Genomic DNA, 24,267 nt, shown 5'->3' on the forward strand with positions numbered 1-24,267 from the left:
ATTTTTACAACAGTCACTGATTTGTTTCTTTGTTTTTCTGAAATTTTGTGTTTCAAGTTCTAGAAGTCCTTCAGACACGGCCTTAAAAAGTTGTATCACTTGTCRTTCTGAGTTACTTCAGGGCGGCAGATTCTCATGTGGACATGACAACTTTTAAATAATTCAAAATGTCTTTCTCCTTTTGTAGCTGAGGAGATCAACAGGGCTTATAGCTGCGCCTTTTTTAAAAAAAAGGTGGTCCAACACGTGAAAACCCTTCAGCGTGGTCCGTGTTAAAGCCTCGAACAAAGAGCCAAGAGAAAGGCAGATGTTTTACTCCCTGAAACCCCAGTGATCCGTCCTGATAGGCGCATAATGAGAACCAGACAAGTGTTCACACCATAACACATACAAGTCCCCATTCATTATTCATGGCAGATTACCCTCTTCATTAAGGCGGAGGCAGGGACCAGAGCAGCGAGAGGCARGAGGAGGGGACGTTAGTCTGCGAGAAATGTCGCCGGATGAAGACGAGCCGGCCCCGAGCTYTGACCTGCGAACGCTGCAGAAGTTTCAACCGCCGCGGTCCGTGGCGCTCTGACGGGACGGAGGCTGCAGGAAACCGCAACAAGACAAGACGGGCTGCTGCTGCTGCACAAAGTTCACGTCCCTGAGGGGCTGTAGTTCTGCATTTTGTTGTGAAACTGTATACACAATGTGACAAAGCTTTTCTGCGGAAGGCTGGAAAACGTCAGGGAAGCAGAAGTGATGCGACCGCGGCACGCAAGCTAACCAGAGTCTGCTGACCTCCATCAAATGTAGCTGAAGTTTCAACATGAAACTGCTGAACAMTAATGTCTTTTAGGCAGTCTTCATATTTTGGGACTCAACGTTCATTGGAGGTCTGTGGAAAGGTTAGAAACAATGAGCCTAATTTTAGTTTTCATACAAAGAATGAACCTAATAATAAATAATCCAAGCTTGAAATTCAACTTCAGTCTCAAGGATTTCAAAGTGTTTCATGCTAACTTTAAATTATACAGATTGAAGTTCACATCATACAGTTAATCTAAGAGAAATATTACAATAATCCTGCTAAAAAAGCCTCAGGCTGCGACAGAAATGACAGTTATCTGATGCATTTATTACAGATGGATTTAATGTAAATAATCCCTGTAATGATGACGTATCAGTTTATGAAACAGCAGTTTTATGAACTTTRACAAAGGAGAGTCAAACTTGCATAGGGCCCCAACCTAAAAAGATGAGGTCCTAATCAAGTGTAAATTTTGACCACTTATTATTGAAAATTAAAACAAATTACCATAGTTGTCAAAAGTAATGTAACATTTTTTAAATGTAGAAATAGCAACTGTATGTCTAAAGACAGATTTTGTTAAATTTAGAGCAAACACGATTTAATGATTTTAAAAGCGATCAGATTAGCATTTCAATTTTATACCTAGCTCTTTATAATCAGTTTTTCATTTAATAGTTWAGTTAGTTAGTTAGTTATTTTTATTAATCCATCCTGTAATAATGTGAGCTGAGGTTAAGAGTTATTTAAACAAAAAGTTTATGACCAGTTTTACATATGTACTTCGTTGCATGATCACATCAAGCTCAAAGGTTAATGTTCTTGGTGTCACAGCTGATTATAACTGCTGTGAGAAGTTTGCATTACTTTTGCATTGTTGAAGACAAGGAAGAAATAAATACTTGATCTGTCATAATTTAATGTTTAAATATTTTCTCCTGGGCCGGACAAAGCTGTAGGACTGGCCGTGTTTGGCCCGCGGGGCTTAAGTTTGTATGAAGTATGTAGGAAKTATATTATTCTGTTGTTCAGAACGTTTCCACAGAATCTCAGTAAAAGGAATCAGAATTGGATCTAACACCAGGWCTTTAGAAAAACTAATAAACTTGCTCAATTTTATGAGTGGGTTAAAACTTTATCTCCTGCAAAACATCAGTGGTTAGAGTCAGAGCAGGTTTTTCTCCATTAATCTTACAAAAAAAATGACAAAGTTAAAAAAGCAACATAGCATGTCTTGCATACTTTAGTTTATATAACAAAGACTAGTGTTCTGTGTGATTCATACCTGTTTATGGTCGTGTTTAACGCCGACCGCACGCCCTAAAAGCAAACCTTTTTGCACCAGAGCAGAGATGTGTGTAAAGCGTCTTTTCAGTGAGTGATTGATGATGTGTGTTGTTGTGAAACGCTCAAGGAGCAGGGCCGCGCTACAGAGCTGCGCTGAAGCTGGGAGGAGAGACAGATTATTATGTTCATGGAGGAAAAAAAAGAATCCAACATCCGAGAAGGTGCAAGCTCAGACAGGCCACACGGCTCAACCATGACACAAACCAGCCTCCAACTGAAACAAAGAACCTTTAAGAAGAATAAAAAAAAGAGATCTGTCAACAAAATCCTTCCTGACGTGACTCTAATGAAGCCTGACCGTGAGTCGGTTGATTCGCTGAAAGCCTGGGCTCATTCCATAATCTCTCATTGTGCTTCATTTCCATGGAGATACTTAAATCACAACAGATGCTCACATCCAACTTGTCTTATCAAATGTGCCAGTTCACGACAATCAAATAAGTGCTAAAAAAAAGGGAATACCTGCTGCTGATGACCTGAGGAGGGAACATAAATCTAGCTGCAAAGATGCTACAATAAATTTGATAAGCTCCGAACTATTCTGCAAGCAGACGCATGAAAAAGGCACATTACATAAGAGCAATAACTCAGAGTGCCTGAGAGAGTTCGTCCAACAACAAAACAAGTCTGTACATTTTCTAATTATTGTGTCCGACCTGGACGGTTTGAACAGAGCCGCTCCGATGCAACGGTGGATTTAAAAAAGCCCAAGTAAATCATCGCGGCTCTACACGGAACATGTGATTTTCTGCATCAAATGAGGAGAGACGGGTTTTTTGATTTTTTTTTTCTTTTTAGAGCGCTGAAGAAAAATGGAGAAGAACGCTGCCGCTGCTGCTAACCATTGAGAAGTTCAGAGGTGGATGTAGTTTTACCTCTGGCAAGCTTTAAAGCAACAAGAGACGCTTAAAAGAGAGAGAGAGAGAGARAAAAAACAGCTTGTGACTGACAGCTGGCCATGTGCTGGAGTTCACGCAAAAAAAGGATCCGTTAAAACCACAGCTGGAGCCGCAGGCGCCCTCAAAGCTCAACACAGGCCAGAACTGAGAAATGGTGGCTTGATGAATCTGAACTCCTGCAGATTTAGGGATAACAATGTGACTCTAGAGAAGTCCAAAAACATAATAAAAAAAGAAGTCTAAGAGAAGTAAAGGTCGTGAAGACGAGACTTACTGTAGGAGAAGGTGAGACGTGGAGTGACATCATTTTCTGTGACGGCTGTATGAAGGTGAGCAACAAGAAGGAGACAGAGCCAAGCCATGCTCGTGGTCCACATGCCTCCACCTGCCAGCTCGCTCTATTCACCTTTCAGGTTTTTGTGGAAACTCATGGAGTTTTTTTTATTTATTTTAATTTAATTTTTTCTTAGGCCGAGACACTTTAAATGGAAGGCCAGAGAGTGAGCTGCTATGAGGTTAGAGCACTCCTTCGATGTGGCGACTCTGGAGAGAATCCGGGACCTCAGAGGGAACCAGAGAAACCCCTCCGGTCAGCCTCCATGTGTGGACYGACACCACAGGGTCTCAGCAGAAATCTGTGAAGAAAAAACATTATATTAGTTCAAAATGAGCTAAATGCATGGATTATTACAGCACTGGATATTAATTTGATTGTACAGGGGAAAAAATTAATCCATGTGAAGATTTCACTCGTTTTTGTGGAAAGTATTTAACATTTTTTATATTTAAAGAGGAGAACCCATAAACATTTTAACAGTATGTAAATTTGAATACTCCGGGAGGCTTCAAAGTCAGACATAAGTCCTGTGAGGTCACTGGTCACATCTACAGTATAACTCTTTATTCAGTTTTTTTAAACTGCTTTGCTTTCGTAGAGTGAGTAGATCTAAAAAATAGATCTTTCTTTCCTGACGACATATTAACACATTATTTTTGGCAAACATGCTAATATACTTGTTTTTATATCCTAAATAAAGTTTGTGCTTTTTTAGCCCAATGTCAGTCAAACTTAAGTGTAGTTTCCTGCACAAGAAGGAAGTATGTGCAAATCATTGYGATCACTTGCACTGTGAGATCAAATCTGGCCCACCACAGCATTTTATGTGGCCCGCGAGAGCTTCAAACATGCATTAATGTCATAAAATAAGAATGTTCTGCTTTAAAGTCAGCATTGATCTTAAATTACATCACCCGTATTGCATGTTGATCATTTTACCCACATAAAGAACTGCTTCCTACCACTAGGTGGAAGTGCACTGGGTTCAAGAGTAGCTGTTAGGTTAGCCGGTGAAAATGTGGCTAAATGTAGGTTGATGAGTTTTTGCTGTTTCTGGCTACTTTTGCACCCTGTGCACCTCCACATAGTGGTGGGATGAAATAATTTTGCATGTAAAATAATCTACATGCGATTTAGGAGATGTAGGTTACTTTAGCTGCAGCCCAGTTGTACTGRGAAGTGGGAATATCCCACTTACAAGTTGTAAATTTAAACTGGAAGGCCCAGTCAGTGTGAATACTCTATTGGATCTATAGTTCAGATTTCAAGATGGCAGCTACTCACCACAACTCCGCAACACTGCAAGTATTTAAACAGAAGTGCTGTCATCACAAACAATAAGAACGTTTTTATTTTCCATTCAGTGTCAAGACGAAGATCAAAAACCTCAACCGAAAAACCAGAAGATGTTTATTATTCCAGTAATGGAGTTTTTGGCCAATTCATTAAAGTCAGCTACCTAAACTTATTGAGGCGTAATGGGAAACTCAGTGGGGCGTCCCAAACGCTCCATTACTCTCACCACAAGACGCTCTTCGAAAGCAACTCACAGCAGATTTTGTTTCACGTGAGGTACCGGGATCGATAGCAGAAAGCAGTCAGTGAAGCTATTCCTGGTTTCCATCTGGGGGAATCTTGACTCTTAGTCAATGAGCAGTCGGACGCTCGTTACAGAGACCTCTCCCAATATGAGGGAGAAGGAAGGGGTTTGGACAGCACGGCTGTGGTGATGATCACTACTTCTGCAGCAGAGTGGCACACAACCAGGAGAAACTATAAGGGTCTGTTAGGACAGTCTTATTGRTAAATCTCCAGCTTTCAAAGGACTTTGGATAAATGCTGTTTGTGGAAGTTAATCAGCAGAGTGAAACRCATGAGAGACAAGCAGGACGACCAAAGGTGCATCATTACGGCCCTTTGTGTGGAAGAATTCATTGTAAAACACTTGAACTGCAAACCACAGAGACATCATTAAGCCTGGGTTTGTGCGACCCGCGATGAGGTGCGTCGAGAAACTCGGAGYGCGCGAGAACAAGGGCGCCTCAGACGGCAGAGGCATCTATATGCAGCGCCGCACCTCGCCGCTCGCTCCTGCATCACGCAGGAAACTGAATCATCCCTTTCAGCCTCCAACACAGACATGACAGTGTGCTCCTCTGTCTCCCTGCTTGTGATCTCCTCAGTCTGAAACTCTCTGCGTTACACTTTCACCCTCATCATCTCAACACAAACAGTTCAGTTGGACTGATTTACTCTATTATTTGGCAAAAAGGGAYATCAAATAAAGGCATTCTTTGATGGAAGCCATAGCTCCCGCCACCTTTGATGTCAAAGCTTTRGACTAAAATCAGCTGATGTTGAGTTATAGCCATTTTGGTCAACTCTGCGCTCAGTAAAACAGAATAAATTCGATCTATTTTTGTGTTTGCTAAGATCACTGTGCTGAATTGGCCATCCTTAATCCCGTTGACCCTAAAAATGATTGATGCACATTAAAAGATTATTTTGTGAGAGTTTTCCTCAAAATCTGATCCGTTGTTTATTTGATATTTTGCTAACATGGTTGACTTTAACAATTAATGTCAATATTTTTAAGGAAATATCTCACACAATGTGTAAAGATCTGGACATGAAATGTGAATTAGTCTCAGCTACTACCACACCAAATTTTTACTCAATATCTATAAAACAGACTGAGTTATCGCTGGTTTTTTATTTGCTAAGGTTGATTAGCTGTGGAGGTCACCTTAAATCATGTTGACTCCAAATGTTAATCAGTTGAAGATAGACACAAAATGATTAGTTTCTGCGATTTGCATTGAAATCTGATCAGTAGTTCATTAGATATTTTGCTAACAGACACACTTAGTTGGATCGAATGATTAATGCCAAAGTTTTAAGGAAATATCATGCACATTGTGCATGGATTAAATAAGAGATGTGGATGAGTCTCAGCTACTACCACACCAAATTTTAGCTCAATATCTGTAAAACTGACTAAGTTGTAGCTCTTTTTCTGTTTTATACAATTTATTAGCTATGGCGGTCATCCTGCATCATCTTGACTCCAAAAGGTAATCAGTTGTAGATGTAATTTCAATGATTACGTTCTGATAGTTTTATTAAAGTTGATCCACTGGTTCCTGAGACTTTTTGCTAACAGACACATATAAGCAAAGAGTTGCCTGCTTTTTTGCTTTACGGCAGCTGTCAATAATGATAAATCAATAGATTTGTTTTTTCTGAACAACTGAACGCACCTTATATTATTACTAAATTCCTGATGCACTGGTAAGTTTTAGCGCTCCTCTAATGCAACTCATCAGTTTGAGCTCAACAGACCATCAAATCACAGTAAAACTTAAAAAAAAAAGAAAGAACCCCGACAGTCCATAATTAGCTGAGGAGGGGCAAAGACCGTTAAACCAGGTAGGAAAATATTCTTCTGGGAACAGGATGGGAAATTGTCACAACAGAAGGAGTGATTTATTACCACATGTAGTTGAAATGACAGCAGAAAAAATGCAGAAAAAGCTCCATTTATGGTGATAAATTACTAAAACTGTGACAAAAAAGGACTTTGAACCTTTAAAATTGATCTCCCCCGTGCAATCAAAACTTTACTGCAACAGTAGAGTGTTTCACAAAAGAGGAAGTAACTTTTATATTTGACTAAACCGGGAATTTCCCATCATTCATGCCAGTTGTTTCCTGTAACAAAGCTGCTGGTATAAAACCACTATTTATATACATCTATATCACTGACTGACTCAACTGGCCCATGAAAGCCCCACTTCTAAGACCGAGGCTTTTATAAATAGCAGCTCTGCAGGAACAGGTGGTCCATCCATGAGCTTTTCCAGAGTTGTAGTGCAGGTCAGGGCCCCTGCAAGCCGAGCGCGGCTGATAAATATGATCTCCCAGCATGCTCTGTCTTTACACGAAGCCACCTGTACGCACACGGCACACCTATGTCCCGCCCCAGGTTACATGTTTCCACATGTAGCCTTCAACCCCCACCACGGTAAGCCCCTCCCACTTCGACCTCCTGACCTACTACACGTGACTGAGAGAAAAGTCGCTCCAGTTAGAGCCACTCGATGATTTCAGGAGTCAATTCAATTAAAATTGATCTCCCCGCTCTGACTTCCTGTTTGTGTAGCTAATTGTTTCTGAATGGATGCATGCTTTTCTCCAGTTTTACTGGCACAACACAACTTATGAACGGCTCTTTGAACAAACCTGCATCTACAGAGAGTCTCACTCAGTCTTCAAACTGTTTGTTTTATGTGAGACTGAAACCTCAAGTGGTAAAATAAAAAAACAAAGTCTTCTCTCCTGCTCTTCTTTTAGACAAACTTTAGAAACGCAACTTCATTTTTTGGGAATTTTTTTGGCACTGGATGATTTTTGCCTGCCGGAACGTTTTATTCTTAATTTTCAAAGCTGATTGTTAATATTACTGCTTACTGTTAAAAGATGAAGGCAGGCAATAATGTGTTTGCTCAATCTACAGCAGCGCTTTTCTAACTTTTATCCAGAAAACAGTTGTAGATACTTGTGATCCCAGGTAATACTAGTTTACATTATGCAAACTTTACTAATATCTCTGGTAAACAGTCAGTTTGACCTCCTCACATCACATCTAGCTGTGCAGTGTTGTTATTTTTATTTATTTTAATTTTTGTTTTCTTCTGCATTTTGTATGTTAAGTGTAAGTCGTGGATAAGTCTTATGTTAAACAGGTTCATTTGTTCAACTCGTTAGCAGTACAGTTAATTTTATCAGTGTATTTCAGCATGTTGGACACAAATTTCACACGCTGGCATAAGTTGTCTAAAACGTTTGTTTGACAGGACTTTTAGGAGTTTAAGATTTCACAACTGAGACTTCTCCAAAGTCAACAAAAAGACGTCTCGTTTCTACTTTTGYTTTAACTGTCATCCATTGTTACTGTCAGTTTCCTGCAATGTGTTTCCTTTTTCAAGGTGTCTGCAGTTACTCTCCGCAACAAGATCAGTAATTAAGCTCAAGTTCATGCAAAAAAATCTTCAATAATTCAGTATTTCAAAATACGTGATCATAATAAATATGTAACTGCACTTATTCTTTTAATCATGGATGAAGTTTTAGTCATCCAGCAGCGCACGGTTTGAAGCATTCGCCTTCGGATGTTGTAAAGCTCTCGATGAAAGCTACAAACTTAGCACTCAGTTGACAAATAACAGCTGCAGCAGAATTCATTCTCCAGTAAATGTTTAATAAAAAAAAATGCCTGCATGTCTGATTAGATGTCAAAAAATACTCTCTGTTTCCTGGTTGACCCATTTTAAACCCGGTCCCCAGACCCAGTTCAGAATAATTAAGGGCTCATTCATCTCAGAGTGAACCATACAGCTGTAATTATGACTATATGCTTTTTTGCTAACAACTTTTAATTGGCTAATTAAAATCTTAATAAACTATTGCGCAAAGATAAGGGACATTTTGAACTTGAGGTTTCGGGGGAGTTTAAGTCATCATCAAGCTCGCCTCTCCTTTGGGGTTTTGTGACAGCAGGTCAAAAAGTGCTGAATTTCTCCAGCATCAAATATGAAGCTAAAAGAAGCTGAGAACGTAGCGACAGATTAGTGTAATATATGGCTGTGAAAGTGGGGTGAGCGCATTTCATCACGTCTCCATACAAGTTCTTTAATCATCAAAAAATAATAGAAAGAAGAAATGATATTCCATTTCATTCAATTTCTCCTCTGCACCGATTTCCATAACAGATGTGGAACGCGCAGACGACTTCTGCTGATGAAATGTCAAGTGGAGCTACTGGGTCTGTTAGCGCAATTAATGCCAAACACCATGAAAAAAAAATCAGCGGGAAGTCGGTGACGGGAAGAAAAGTCTGTCAAAAAGCTAAAGGGGGGTGAAGACAGAACAGTTAGCTGCTTATCACCTCCTCATCAAAGTTCTGCGTTTAAATCTTTACGAAGACCTGAGAGCGGCTAATCTCACCCAAGTGATGCAGTGAGATCTTTAGAAATATCTGAGAACCTTTTAGCCTCTCTTGGCTTTGTACCTAATGTTCTGTGCACCGCAGCCAAATCTCCCATCAACACACATCTGACGGAGTTTAACCTGGCTTTAAATTACCAACATGTTGTCACCAATAAACCCTTCAGGGCCCCGAGGGAAGGAGCAGAAGTTTGCAGAAATCGTTCCCTTTTTTTCCTCTATTCAGCCTTTTCAGGTTTTAACAAAAAAAAAAAAAAAGAATAAAAGAGTGTAAGCTGATCCACTTTTTGCGAAGGAGCCTGCCCTGTTGATCTTGGTGGAGTGGCCTATTATCACCAGCCTTTTCTACTGCAGTCCCGCCCTTCACTGGGAAACCTCATGTTTATACTCGGACTTTTGCTCATGTTTATGCTGAAATGCTCACACTTATGTGACGTCTGTTAGCAGTTTGTTAGAGGAGAGTCTCAGCTATCACCTTGTCAAGTTTCAGTTCAATATCTGTAAAAATGACTGAATTATAGCCGGTTTATTGTGTTCGCCAACTATAACAGCCATCTTGAATCAGTCCAAAAGTTTATCAACTGTAGATGCACATCCAGTGAGAGTTTCATCAGAATCTCTCCATAAGATATTTTGCTAACAGACAGACACAGATATGTACATTGCCTGCTATAATTAGTCTTCTTTCTTTGAGAATTTCGAGCATGTTACATGTTAACGAGGACAACTCTGCAGGTCCACTTTCGGATCATCTCGGGTGTCATGTAAMCCAGGAAAAAAAATCAAAAGGGGATTCTTCTGAATTTTATCTGTGTCACATGATATCCTAACAGTTGGTGAAAAGGCACAAGCATGCAARGCTGAGGCAAAGTGCTCTGCAAGCTGTCTTTATTTAACTGCCTAAAGGGATAGTTCAGATGTTTTGAAGTCCTGCAAGTAGGCTATGAACAATGAATATCTTACCTGTTGTAGGTAGCTCAGATTGGATTATACATGTGACCAGATTCACCATTTTATTTATTTTTTGTTATTTGGTCTAGCCTGAGCAGGGTCAAGCCCAAAATTGATTGTTCATTTTTTTAAAACTCCAATCACAAACTTTTCACTGCAGCTCATGACTTCTTTACACCAGCACCAGTCTTACTATGCACATAGAGTTTTGCAAGTATAAATAGCAGCAACGGCAGCTAGCTGTAGCCTAAAATTAAAGCCTGGGGCACATTCAGCAGGAATATTATCACATCTCTGCCAGAATAGCTTTGTAAAAACCGCGTAAAGTGTCAGAACATAGATGGGCTTTAAAAGAAATGCCCCTTTAATAAAGGAAAAGGCATGACATCTGATAAAACAAGGCAGGAGCTCAACAAACCAGTAGGGAACAAGACAAAATGTAAAATAAATTAAAAACAGACAGAGAAACAGAGGAGGAATGATTACTGAGATGAAACAGCTGAGAGATGTGCTGCAGGYGTGACTGACGTTGAAGAGAATAAAGGCAAAAAAAACTCAAGAAAACAACGTTAATCTCTACATAATGTAAAGGAAAGTTGTTATGAAACTGCAAAACAAACAAATTCCCCTTGGTCCTTCTTAGCCTGCTCATAAATAAACTTTATTTTTCCACACTGAGGTTGTTCAAGATGATTATTGTTTWAAAAAAAGCTRTGCTATTGATTTARGGTGAAATAACACATTTTATGGTTKAACTTGGACATTTTGGTGAGAAAACACAACATGGTAACTTTTTATGCTACAAAGAAATATTTACATTAAATGCTTTACCTGAAAACAAACCAGAGCAAGTGATCCAACCCTTTCATGTTCATCATATTGCCTCATTCTAAAGATGACTTTTCTAAATGCTTTATGAACGTTTATCATTAGTAACCGTTTGCACTCTGCTCAATATTGTATCAAGTCAGTCCAGTAAATGCATGGAGTTCATTACTCTCATTGTAAAAGACGCAGGTTTTAAGATGCAAAGTCCAGCTGTGTGTTATAACGCAGGCCTTTGGTTGCTGCCACACACAGGTGAAGAGCTGTTTCAGTCCTGCCTGCTGAAAGTAGGTCAGGCCTGTTGAAACATTCAGTCCCATTTCAAATGTCTCCACTTGTTTGAGAATATTAAAAAAAAAACTGTCTCTGCGTTTCCTAAATAAAGATGTTGACTATGAAGATGACAGCGTAATAACCTAGCACTTTGTGTTTGTTCTTGTTTACTGCTACTGTCAATAATAACCCTAAAATAAATCATGTTATACACAATAAAAGGAAGATAAGGATGTAGTTCGGTGGCAATATTATATTAAATACCACTCATATATTACTGTAAACTTTAACTTGATGTCGTTTTACCTTCCTGAAACAATCTAACATAAGAAATATATTTTCATTTATATTATTATAATTCTCTCTCTCTCTCTCTCTCTCTCTCTCTCTCTCTCTCTCTCTCTCTCTCTCTCTCTCTCTCTCTCTCTCTCTCTCTCTCTCTCTCTCTAAATAAAACAGCAATCTTACAATGTTTTTTCCATGAAAAAAGCTCACTTTTTCTCATTTATGTCAATTTTCCCCAATTGTTCAGCAGATAAAATGGAAAAGCCAAGTCAAACTTCCTAACATTTATGTGGTCAAATCAACTATTAAAGWATCGCTGTGCTGGTTGATTCCCCCCCTCATGTTAATTCAGAGAGCATTCAATCAGCAGAAGGGCGGTGACACATTTACACTCTCTGAAATCGATTAGGCTGGTGTGGCATCCATGAAAAGCTGGAAACAAAGCGGCGTGGCTGTCCTCTCTTGATGCCCGCAGAAAGGAGCTRCACGCGTTTTAGTAGCTTAGAGGCTTAAAGAGAAGCTCGGGCTGTAGGCCGCCGAGCAGAGAGCTGCACACATCCATCACTGCGTGAGACCCAGTGCTGGCTCTAGCCATTTTGGTGCCCTAGGCGAGTTGAAGAGCACCCCGACCCCCCACCCCCGAAATATGTCCCACCCACCTCAATTAAAACCCCTAAAACTAAGTTTGACAGTKTAAGGTACTATGGTAAACTTTAAAGCAAATAAATAACAACATACWTGTCAACTTGTACAGATTGTCCATAATTAAAAGGATTTTATGTCATTTTGCAGGTATACGGGCGTATAGAGAAAACTCACGGATTTTTTCAAGTCTTACGGATTTTTTCAAAACCTCATTTTCAAATTTATCTAACATGTCAGAGCCTGTAGGATGATTTAAAAAACAATAAATAACATTAAATAGCCATCTTCCAACCTGTTCTGCCGATAGAAATAAATTTTGAACTTTTTCCGCTCTCCTTTCCTCCTGCTTCGCAGCGGGTGCGAGTTGCATGGATTTTTTTGCAAATTTTATGGATTTTTGAGGCTTTTTATACAGGTAAACATCCAAAGAGGTTGACATGTATGGGACAACAAAATACAGACTTGTTGTTATTGAGTTTGTCAACACGAACCGCTACCTGAGAGGCACCACTAGCCCTTCCCCCATCAGAGTGTCGGAGCAGGACGAGTATTTTTCCTGTAATATTTCATTATAGTTTTTTTTAAGACAAAGCTAATTGAAAGGAGCGCTGAGCAGAGTTACAACCAGGGATTACAAATAATTACTCTTTTTCTTCTGCAGTTCGGCGCCCCTCCAGGAGATGGTGCTCTAGGCGACTGCCTAGTTCGCCTATGCCATGAGCCGGCTCTGGTGAGACCTGATAAAGGGTTCAGGATGCCCGCTTTTCAATCACATACCAGAGAAGCTCTAGTTTACGAAGCACATCGTAACCCTCAACCTATCAGATGACGTGTTGGAAGTTTTACAAGCCTTAAGCTTCTTCTTACTGGAAGATGTTCTCTTTAAAACCTAACCTCCTTACTCTGCTCAGTTCTTTTTATTACATAATCTATTATCAAAATGATAAACTCTAAACTACAATACATATAGGAAACCCCTTTTTTGTCATTTAGATGGAAAGCTTTCATCTTTTCCTCTTAMGTTAGAAGAAAAGATGAGTGTTCTCCTGGGGAACTGGCTGTTCCTTCAGGCATGTGTAATCAGGTTCATGTTCAGTCGTCAATCATCTGCGCCGCAGCCTCTCCACCACGACACACATGAGAAATGTTTTAAAGCCTTTTCTCGCAGCTTTTTTTTTTACAATGCCCTGAGTTCAAACAGATGCAGAATGAGTTTTACCAGATAACATCGGATTAAACAAGTTAAATTTGAGCATTACCAAGTCTTAAAACCCCTCAAAGCAGACTCCTCTAAAGTCATAATAAATAATTAAAAACGTTTTAAAAGATGCAGAGGCAGGCATTACCAAAAATACACTTAGGGATGTTAGCAAAAAATGCAAAAACACAAATATTCTTTAAGACTTATGGAAATGCTGTTATGAATAAATTAATCATGTTGATTTTATATTTGATCTAATTGTTAGCATTACAGTACGTGTACGTCCAAAAGAGGCTTCCAGTAGATTTTTTTTATTTCATCTGTAGGACACATTTTCACAAGTCGGCATAACTTATAGTTATGTGTGACATGACCTTTTAAATCAAGCTCAAAAGATTATGATATAATTGGAAAAACAGATCTTTTTAAGCAAATAAATTCAAAATATACTGAGGAGTTGTATCGTTTTGGTCAAATCTTATAAATGACTTTATACATAATCTCACACGTTACGTACTTGTGTTACTGCTCAGTTAATGTATTGAGGAGGACTCTCAGCTACAAATGAATCAAATTTTAGCTCAACGTCTGTAAGATCAACTGAGTTTGAGCCACTGCTAAGATTGAGTTTGCTGCAGCAGCCATTTTTATTGAGGGTTAACTTAGTTTTTGTAGATATCCATCCAGTTTCTGCAAGTCTAATTACAATCCGACCACTGGTTTATGAGATATTTTGGTTTCTCTGCAGAAAAATGAACACACCGTAGGTCAAAAAACACTTTAAAACTTTTTCTAAAAATCCTAATTCTTGTGCCTAAACTGGTTCTTTCCATATCCATCTTCAACGCATCCTTAGAGTCGACATCAACCTCAAATCAATTTTTTTTCTAATTTTGACCTCATTGGTTGGCATATTGACCACATTAGAATATCTTTGCGGGGGTTAGTCTATCTCTATTGTGAGGCGTCTGAAAGTGGGGCAGCTACCCCCCCACACACACACCCCACTCACACACACACCAAGTAGTGACCTTACTTAGTGAAGATCAATAGCCGGCTGCACATTCCTCCCTCCTCGTCCTCAGCGGTCACCCCCATGCAGCCTTGGTATCCCAGCCATCCGAGCCATTCGGTGAATTCTTTAGAGCTGTGACATTCGGGGTAAATTCCAATTATTACCGTCCAAAAACCCAGACGACCAAACCTGACCTGTGGGGGCGGCTCATCTGGTGAACCATAAGGGGCAGATGAGCTCTTGTCTCTCACGAGATGGAGCGCAAACAGCCTAGTTTAGGTCGAAATGTGGTTGTTTGTACTCCACAGTGCTCAAAAGCACCAAAATGATCCTCCTTCCACACTTACACTGTACTAAAGGCAAAATTATGGGCCCCGCTGACCCCTTTGCAAGATGATTTAATGCCTGAGTGAATGTTCTGTTCAACCAGACAAGCATAACAAGGGGATTAGCAAACTATCAGATGACAGGGTTTAGTGTTCAGCCTGCAGGTACAGTCCAGATATTSTACAGTACAGTTTCTTCACCATTCTTGACATGATATAAAACTATTTCAGATAGGTTTGGTGTAAACCTGGCAGAAAAGCATTGCAAGATGTGATTCTCTGAACTTAGGGACCTTTGAGATTAATGTGTTTTCAGAGGAAATCCACACCAGTGTACTTTTTTAAAGATACGATCGTAAACCGGACATGTCCAAAAGGCATGACTGTGTGCGTGAGTGGGATGATGTCACGGAGAGATGGAGGTGAAACGATGTGTTACTTAAAAGCTGAACTCCCCACCACACACACACACACATACACACACATTTTGTTATCAGGGCACGTAGCATTTCTGTCAACATCTTCACCTACTTTCACAACCTGTGAGTAAAAGCGGATTACCTRCTGGATGTTGCAATCAAACGGACAAATAAATTAAAAAAAAGAGACCAAGATTACGAAACCCAGCTGGAAATAATAAACAATCTTTTTTTTAGTTGTTTTGCATGTAAGTCCAAATGAAGCAAGAAAAAACATGATCTGTTCAGACAAAAACAATGTGACATTCCTCTTTACTTGTAGGCGACTTAACATTCTCATCACATGTAAACAAAAAATCCTCTCTGTTTATTTAAGTCATTAAGTTCGTCGAAGCCCAGTGGAGTTTTCTGAACTGATACCAGAAAGCCAGAAAAGTCTTCTCATCATTTGCAAACAAAAAGATGGAGTGACTCCCTGCAATTTGACCCGGGAGCAGAGACAAAACAAACAAGCAGGCTTTTAAAGAGAAGTGGAAAAATTAAAAGTTTGGCACGGCGGATCAGTGGATAGCACTGTCGCCTCATAACAAGAAGGTCGGGTTCGATCCCTGAGTTCGGACCTGGGGTCTTTCTGTGTGGAGTTTGCGCGTTCTCCTCGTGCTTGTGTGGGTTTTCTTCAGTTTCCCACCCCCTCTCKGCTCTGACTGCAGCTGGTGTTGCGACGCGAGGATTCAGTGAGTCGGACCGCTCATTGTGGAAAGAGGGCGGAGCTTACTTTTCGCCGAGGAAAGCGCTACTGTCAAAGTCTCTACAAAACTAACATGTACAAATCATCCTGTGAAGACTAATCAGTGCTTTAAATCCCATTCATAACCTGATGGGACACGTCAGAAGCACTGGGGGGTGAAGTGTCTTGCCCAAGGACACAACAACTGAGACACCTGGAACGGGGAATCAAACCAGAAACCCATTGGTTCCAAGACGACTCCACTAACCACCCTGYCACAGCCGCCCCTTGGTTACCAAATTTATAATCAGCATGCAGTTTGTGCCTGCCGTGTATGCTTCACCTAAACGCAAACAAACAAAAATGATGAATACAACGCTTGTGATTTATCTCCATTAGATTATTTCTGCGTCGCCTGAAACCTCTCTGTCGCCCAAACCACCGAGGTCCACTGATCACGACAAGTCAAATTAGAGGGAACGCGTCAGCGGCGTTATCACTCATGAGTTTMAACTGCACCTGCATGCTGAAGAGCTTCACCGCCCCCCTCCAGATGTCTCAGGGTCTCTGTAAACCTCAAGCCAAAGCCGGCCCATCTATAACAGCTTCCTCGGCTGCCCGGGGGCTCCGGTGGATTACTGCCAGAAAGAAAGTGGCGCTGTGGAGCGATCTGAGCCCCAGAGCTACACCGAGTACACAAAAAGTGCTGAAAGAGGCCATAGCGTGGCTTGTGTTCTGTGTCTTAATATATCACATATCTCCAGTCCAATCTGATGAATTATTCAGGTGGTGCTATCTACTGTGCCTCTCACCTAAAACATCTGCCCTGCCAGCCTATCTGCCAGGTCTGCCTTCCCCTCTGCGTGTCCACAGGAAGCTTTTAGTCTGCTGCTGTCCTGTGGTCTGTCTTCCATTTAACCCCCTTCCTCCGGCTCTGTTTGCATCTTTTGGACTTGGTTCAGGCATAAAGCATCAAGGAGAGATCATGTTACTGTGTCAACAAATAGGACTGGCCTGTGCAAAGCTTTAAAAAGGTAGATGTGCTACTGTTCAAATAGCTGGTTGTGAAAAGGTATTAGTAGCACGCAACAAACTACCTGACATGACTTGTCTAAAAATAAATCAAACTGGTGCCACAAACAGATGACATTTAKTCATAATAAAAGGCTGGTAAATTATCAAAAAAGTGCACATTTTTTGCACTCAGTTGGACAATAGAAAAGTAGTTTTGGCATGGATAGAATAAAGATGCTTGAATATGCAACTTAATACAGATGCACAACCTCATCTGATCCATTGATCAAGAAATATACTTGGAACAAAAAATAAAGAAATTTGTGTTTGGTAGATTGTTTGTTAATTTCCTTTTTAAATGGTGCCACATTTGTAAGGAACATGCATTAGTGAGATGAGCAGCTGAATGTGTCGTTTGCACACATGAAAAAAATGCCAAATCTTCTCTGCCAAACAGCTTATTTTGTTGTTATTGACACTTGTTTTGAGCTTCTGGTACCCTCAGGTGCTGCCAGTCAGGTGCATAAGATTTATTGTCAAGAAGCATTGTTACAACAAAGAAATAATCTACCAAACACAAATTTCCTTACTTTTTGTGCTAAGTTTTTATACATATATTTATAATTTATATATTGGCTTAAACTCAAATTAAACACAGATATCCAGATACCATGCCAAGATCGTGACAGAAAGAAAAGAAAAGAAAACGTAGTTTTCTTTTCTTTTTTTAGTGTTACATGAAGATAAAAGTGCAGTTTCTATTACAAAAACCAAAACCTCACGTTCTATCAAAGCTTCCGTGTAAAACACTCAAAACATCAGCAGATCAGACGAGGTCCAAACACAGCAGCAAATTCCTGAAGTTGTTGCTTTATACTCTTATCTGTTGACGCATTCTGAATGTTGTTTTTGCCTTATCGTGATTAAAAGCATGGTCCAGTTTAACAGCATACCTCCGTTTGAAAGACTCACAATTCCAAAACCACTAAAGGAGGTTTTTAGTCCAACCGTTTCCCTTTCCACTCTTTTTAATGGCATGACAATATTTTCTACCATTTTTTTTCCTCACCAGTTGATATGAGTGGTTAGTGTATGATTACCAAAAGAAAAAAAAACTTATTGAATCTTTTCAACATAAAAAACACAAATCATATACACATACTGAGTCTGCTTTTTAGCTATGTTTTAAAGTAAATGTCTGCCACAAGCTACTGTACAGTGGTGTAAAATATAACTTATTGCTACCAAGGCTAATAATAACCTGCTGGTGTTAGGTGGCATCTCACTGGGCTGTGAGTAGCTGGTGGTGTGTAGTAATTTCAGCACAGAGCCCTCCTCTGACAGAAAACATCTGAGGCAAACGTCCAGATCTAAAAAAAAAACTATTTGATGAATAATAATAATTGAAAACTGGTTGCAATATCTCCCATCATTCTTAAAGTGTTCTAGCTGACCATAAATGTGGGACCAGTTGTCAAGATGAGGACAAGGTGGGCAACAAATTAATGTGTGCAGCCAAGAATAACAGTATTGCAATGCACACAACAATAATCTGTGATTTTCAGAAAGTGACAACCCAAACTGTGAGCACAGASTTCATTGAAACTGCAACCAAAAAAATTCACATATTTTCTTGCAGTCTTCCCACAGTTTTAGGGATTTTTCTTTTCCACCAACTAGTCTTCCAACATTTGCTGTTCAGTGACAAGCCTCCAGCTTGCCAGTCATTCAATGTTACTTTACAAAGAGCAGAACAACAACAACAAAAAAAGAAGTACTAATAATAAACAAGTACTTTAGTACAATAATTACATTCTCTATTTTGTTTAGATTCATTAAAGAAAATTAATCTTATGAACAACCTCTGAGCAAATCTCTGACCTGTCTTTTTCTGTGCTCAGAACAGATGCTCCCTCTGCCTCCCCTCCTTCTCCTCTTAGAGCACACCTCCTGCTGTGAAGAACATGAGTGAACAGCAACTGCAAAAAAAAAAAGTTCAAATCAAACTGCCAGCTAATTCTCATCAACTTCATCTACCCGCATGACTTGAAAGTATTTTGTGACCTTAAAATTCCAGATTCAAGAGAGCAGTGTTTATGGGGGAGAACAAACGTAAACAACAACAACCTCTTCTTGCTCTAGTTACGAATTTTAGCAAAGCGTGAAACGAAATGAATAAATACCAGCATCTCACGTCCTTCCTGTCATCCTCTGCTGCACAGATGCTTCATCTGTAACTCACACGGCTGTTTGTGTCCACATTTCAGCCAGTTAAAACATGTCTAAACCGTTTATAAGAATGACAAATGTTCCTGCAAATCTCCCCCTAATGAAGAACGCTTTGGTGTTTTAACATTAGAAGGCATCAAAACTGGTTGAAACGAGGCAATTAGTCGCCTGTGATCAGAGAGAGACAGAAGGAATGTCTTTAAGGACCGGTAGCACCATTAGCGGAGTAAAGGGCACAACCTGGAATGCTTAAAGATATCAAATCACCTTGGAGGGGGGAGGGGTGGGCTGCTAAACTTAGATCCATTGGGGGTTCGTTTAGTGATCACAACTACTCACGTGAGAAATGATGCATATGTTTACAACCACTAGCAACAGCAGCCTGATTTGCTGGGAGTGATCTCATAGCTTCAGGAACAGTAATGTTAAACTAATAACAACAAACAGCAAACAGGAAGAACAGTGTGAGTTAAGCCATGATTAATGAAAAGACAAATTTCTAATCCTCATACGAGCACATATGAGAATGCGTAAATAAACTCCGCATGGTGTTGTAGAGATACGTCAGTCCCGCGTGTCAACAAAATATCCAACAACGTCTCCAAAGTGCTCCTCGTGACGTACTCGGTGCGTGTTTCGCTCGGGTTAAAAGCCAAACACTGGAGCAAACACAGCGTTCTGGCTGAGTTCCACGTCCACGGTCGTTTCCCACATCATGGCACGGCACTAAACTGGGAATAAACAGAGGAGCCTGCTGGGCTCCCAGAATGAATGTTTGCAGAGTTCCCATCAGTGCAGTGTGCAGTAATGGGACTCCCTGAAGGCCTGTGTTTAACCTTTAGGCTACAAGTGGTTATGGCCACTCTTCAACCAGAGCCCCCTTTTTTTCCTCCCTCCTCTTCATCAACACAAACAGAGAGGAAGTCTGAGAAAATCACAGCATCTGAAGAACATAAGGTTATTATCAGGATCTGTTTGTTTGCCCAAGTATGTTTGACAAATGAGGTATTTGTCTTTGTGCATGCTCAAGATGAAGCATACAAGACTGTTTACTTTTCTTTTTTTCACGTAAAACGTGAACTAAAGAGCAAATAGTGAGAGTCATCCAGAAAAAAAAGATCCCCAGCTCCAGGCCCACCCACTCTCACTTGTTCCCAGTTGTCATTGTGCTCAGGTGTTTCCACTTCCCTCATCAGTCCCTTTCTAGAAAGTCCTTCTGTTTTAACCTTGCAGTCAGTCTAGCATTGTGTGCTTCATGCCATGTCTGGATTTCTTCAGTGTCTCCTTGAGTGTTATATTTTCTTGTTGCTGCTACGTCAGACTTTTGATTTGTTAATAATGATAAAGTTTTTATTTTATTTTATTTTTTTAACTCAAGCTCCTCATGTCAGTCTGCATTCCAGGAAACTAACTCTTCAAACCGTGACGTGTGTCAGTAGATTTATAATCTATTTAATCACAAAACAAGCAGGATTTTTGTAGTATGAATTTATACATTATTGTACTGACTGTTATTTAGACATGATTTTTCTTGTTTTATTTTGAAATTGTGTCTAGCTTGTTTTGTTAGCCTAATCAGTCAGCTTATTGTTCACACCTGTTCTTAATCTGCCCATTAACTCCAGCTGCTCTCACTCGGTAATCACCTTTTCGACCTGCTTACACTTCTGGTTTGCTTCCTAATTATTTGTATTATAAATGAGTAAAATCTGTTGTACACAGCACTGTTTACATTTAACAACTGATTTTAAAGAGTAAACATACTCTTGTTAGGCAGAGAGACAACTATACTGTTTTTTTTTATTCTAAATCTTGTTAGGTTACTGTGTTCTGGGATGATGCAATATTTTGCAATATTAAATTGTCAAACTAATTTTCATGGAGATGTGACACAAAGCTTACATGTTAGAACTAAATGACAGTAAAAAGTCTGAGTCACCACTCATTTACATCACCAGTTTTTCTTTAATCTTTTAAAGTGGTCTTCATGTCTTTTCATTTCTTCCAGTATCCTTCCTCCTAATATAAAAATTAAGAAGAAAAAATACTGACGATTAGAAGAAAGTCTTTTGGAAGCAAAATTCTCTTAAAAAGTGTGATTTAAACTTTTGCACAGTCCTGTGTGCTAACAAAACACTAAAAATGTGAATATTGAGTAAATGAAGATTATTATATTAAACTGTTTATGTACATTTCTGTTGTACATCACCTCATCCAAAACATTTACAGTCTTCAAACGGCTCTTAAAACCTTAAAGGCTTCCTGCAGCCAGTAACAGTCACCGCATGATGAATAATATTTCCGCGGAGTCTGTTTTTCTAGCTACTGATAACCGTATTCCAAACGTTTCCGACGTTTTCCAAACGAGCCGGAGCTTCTCTGACAACATCGCACAGCCAGCTCATTGTCAAGGCCGCCGGTATCCAGAATGCAACTGCCAGCTGTTTTCTTTGTGGATCAAACCAAAAGAAAACAGCCGAGCCAAGGTCAGCGCAGAAGAGCGTTTCTCCTACAGCGCACAGATAAATCTCCATACACAAGGCCGTAAGAGAGGGAGGGGGAAAAAAATAACACAACAACTCTGTGTCAGAAACGTGATAGAGCAGTTGATTAAATTCCACCCTCTTGCGGAATAATCAGCCGTTCTGAAAAATTCATGAAAGCTCCCATTTATTCTGAATGTGCTAGGTTTTTTATTTATTTATTTGATCAGTTGAGAATGTGTGTCTGTGTGGAACGCTCAGACATGTTTAACTTCCCTGTTAGACAAAAACAGATATGCTTTTGAGAGGAAAGGCAGAGTTCCACAACGGAGACAGATTTTCCTCCTGGGAAACTCAGAGTGCAGCTGACATTGTTAGTTCCCAAAAAAAGCTGGTTTTGGTTTTTGTTAATACACTTAGCCTTCCGACCTGTTGCTGTACAAGCTTTGACTTTGGAAATCTGTTTCTGTCGTTTTCTGAGAAGGAAAACCAAAATGTCGCATAAAAATCTGAGTTCACTGTCTTCAAATATTCAACTTTTGCTAAAGTAATTCTGGAGTTCGAAACATGATATTAGACAAATATCAATATGAAAACTAATGCAAGAAGCCCCCATTTTCCTCACTCATCTCTTTAACTTCTGTCATCACTGTGCTCACAACTTTAACAATTTAGCCACTTTCATCTAAATTGTCAGAACAAAATGGTATTTGGTTGATTGTTTGTGCTTCTTGGTAACAAATTTTATATTGTTGAAAAGCCTGTTTTCCCCTTAAACATGGGTTTGAAAATGCTGCAGAGATGAGAATGTGTGTCGCAACCATGAAAAACTTACCAAACCGTCTCTGCCAAGCAGCGTATTCCGCCACTGACTCATGTTTGCTGTTGTTTATTTGGATTAGATGCTTGAAGTCTGAAGCAACGAAACAAATTTAGCAATTTATCCATTTACAAACAGAGGTCTCAGTAGCATGTGGAAGAACCAAACACAGCCACAAAAAAGCCTGGCACCTCCTCCTCTTGTTGCTGGTCACACACTGCTGTGGGAGCCCATTGTCATTTTGGAAGATCTGTGACATAGGCAGTATAGGCAAACGCTAGGGGCGCTGTTCATCTAGAAGGCACCACAAATGGGGGACAAAAGATTGTATAAATTCTTGTACGAATATTTAAGATTTAATCTGTAGAATAATCAGTGCTCAAGTTTACGAAGGTAAATTTTCCTGTGGGTTTCTCAGCCTGCGTTGTTACTACATGACTTTTGCTTGAGTTTGTTGATACATGTGTTACAACTATTTAAATTGGTGTGAATGTATGTAAATTGGCAGTGAGATATAGAAAATTGCACAAGGGGCACCAACTGAAATCTTGCCTAGGGTGCCAAATTGGCTAAGTCCGACCCTGGTCCCAGACTGTAGAGAGATGGGATTTTCTTTCTCTGGCATCCACCTTTATATGAAACTTGGTCTTCAAGTTAGAGATAGTAGGACTCACTACAGATACTGTAATGTTTAAATTTAGTTTTGCAGAAAAGCAGCTCGAGGTTGTCCATCAGCCTGAGCCTTATCTAAATTAATCAAATGAGGCTTGTTTGGAGCAGACAAAGCTGATCATTGTAGCAAGAGTTATGCTCATAGATTCTGACACTCAGGTGCCAATCAGGCATTGAGGTAAGCTGAAATCAAAAGTTGATAGCAGAGTAAGCCCTTTGGCATTGGCAGGGAGATTTTGGCAAGTTTTTTTTTTTTGGGTGCAACCCACAAACTCAGCTCTGCTGCTCCACACCACAAATGCATTTTCCCAACAAATGTGGCTCCATTTAAGGGGAAACAAGCAGCATTTCCAACGGTATAAGATTCGTTGAAATCCTTCAAAATTAAACAATCAAAAATAAATACTGTGCGCTGTTTAACAGAACAGTGGAGAAAAGAGAGGACTACTGTGTTACACTCTCAAATGTAAGCAAAAGCGTCGTAAAAATCCTCGCCTAACCTCACAGGCTTGACAAATGTTTCCATTTACGCTTTCTGTCCATTAGCTTTCACCCACACTTCTGGCAGCTTTGGCGTTACTGTTGATTGTGTGGCCAGCCGAGTGTGTGTGTATGTGTGGGTGACAGATTAGAATTTCACACAAAAGCACCTGAGGCTTCTCTGTTGTTTCAGCATCACTTTATAAAGCAGGATCCAGTTTCACAAAACAGAAAACAATAAATAAAGAGAAACTCATAACGCCGACCATCGAGCCGCCATCAGCAGAAACTGGTGAATATTTCTGCTCACATTTGGATTTTTTCAGACCATCAGGTTTTCCACACTGGTCTGGGTTCTTTTGCAAAAGTTTCCTTTTGAGGTGCACTTTCTGCCACGTTCACTGACGCCTGTCTGAAGGACAATTCCTTCAGTTTAAAGGGTCATCCTTTTCTGCTGGGCTGGACACACACACACACACACACACACACACACACACACACACACACACACACACAC

General features: G+C 39.9%; 1 protein-coding gene across 1 annotated transcript in view; it reads right to left on the reverse strand.

The window, feature by feature from the left end:
- The window catches only part of sema4ba (sema domain, immunoglobulin domain (Ig), transmembrane domain (TM) and short cytoplasmic domain, (semaphorin) 4Ba), a gene marked incomplete in the record, with an annotated part of 45,651 nt that overhangs the window by 20,796 nt on the left and 588 nt on the right, over positions 1-24,267 (reverse strand). The window contains 2 exon segments of the mRNA XM_014003542.1: positions 3,317-3,677; positions 18,948-19,045. Coding sequence (XP_013858996.1) covers positions 3,317-3,419 — 103 coding nt within the window.

Source organism: Austrofundulus limnaeus, unplaced genomic scaffold (genome assembly GCF_001266775.1).
Source record: "Austrofundulus limnaeus strain Quisiro unplaced genomic scaffold, Austrofundulus_limnaeus-1.0 Scaffold19, whole genome shotgun sequence".
In the NCBI taxonomy this organism is placed as follows: Eukaryota; Metazoa; Chordata; class Actinopteri; order Cyprinodontiformes; family Rivulidae; genus Austrofundulus; species Austrofundulus limnaeus.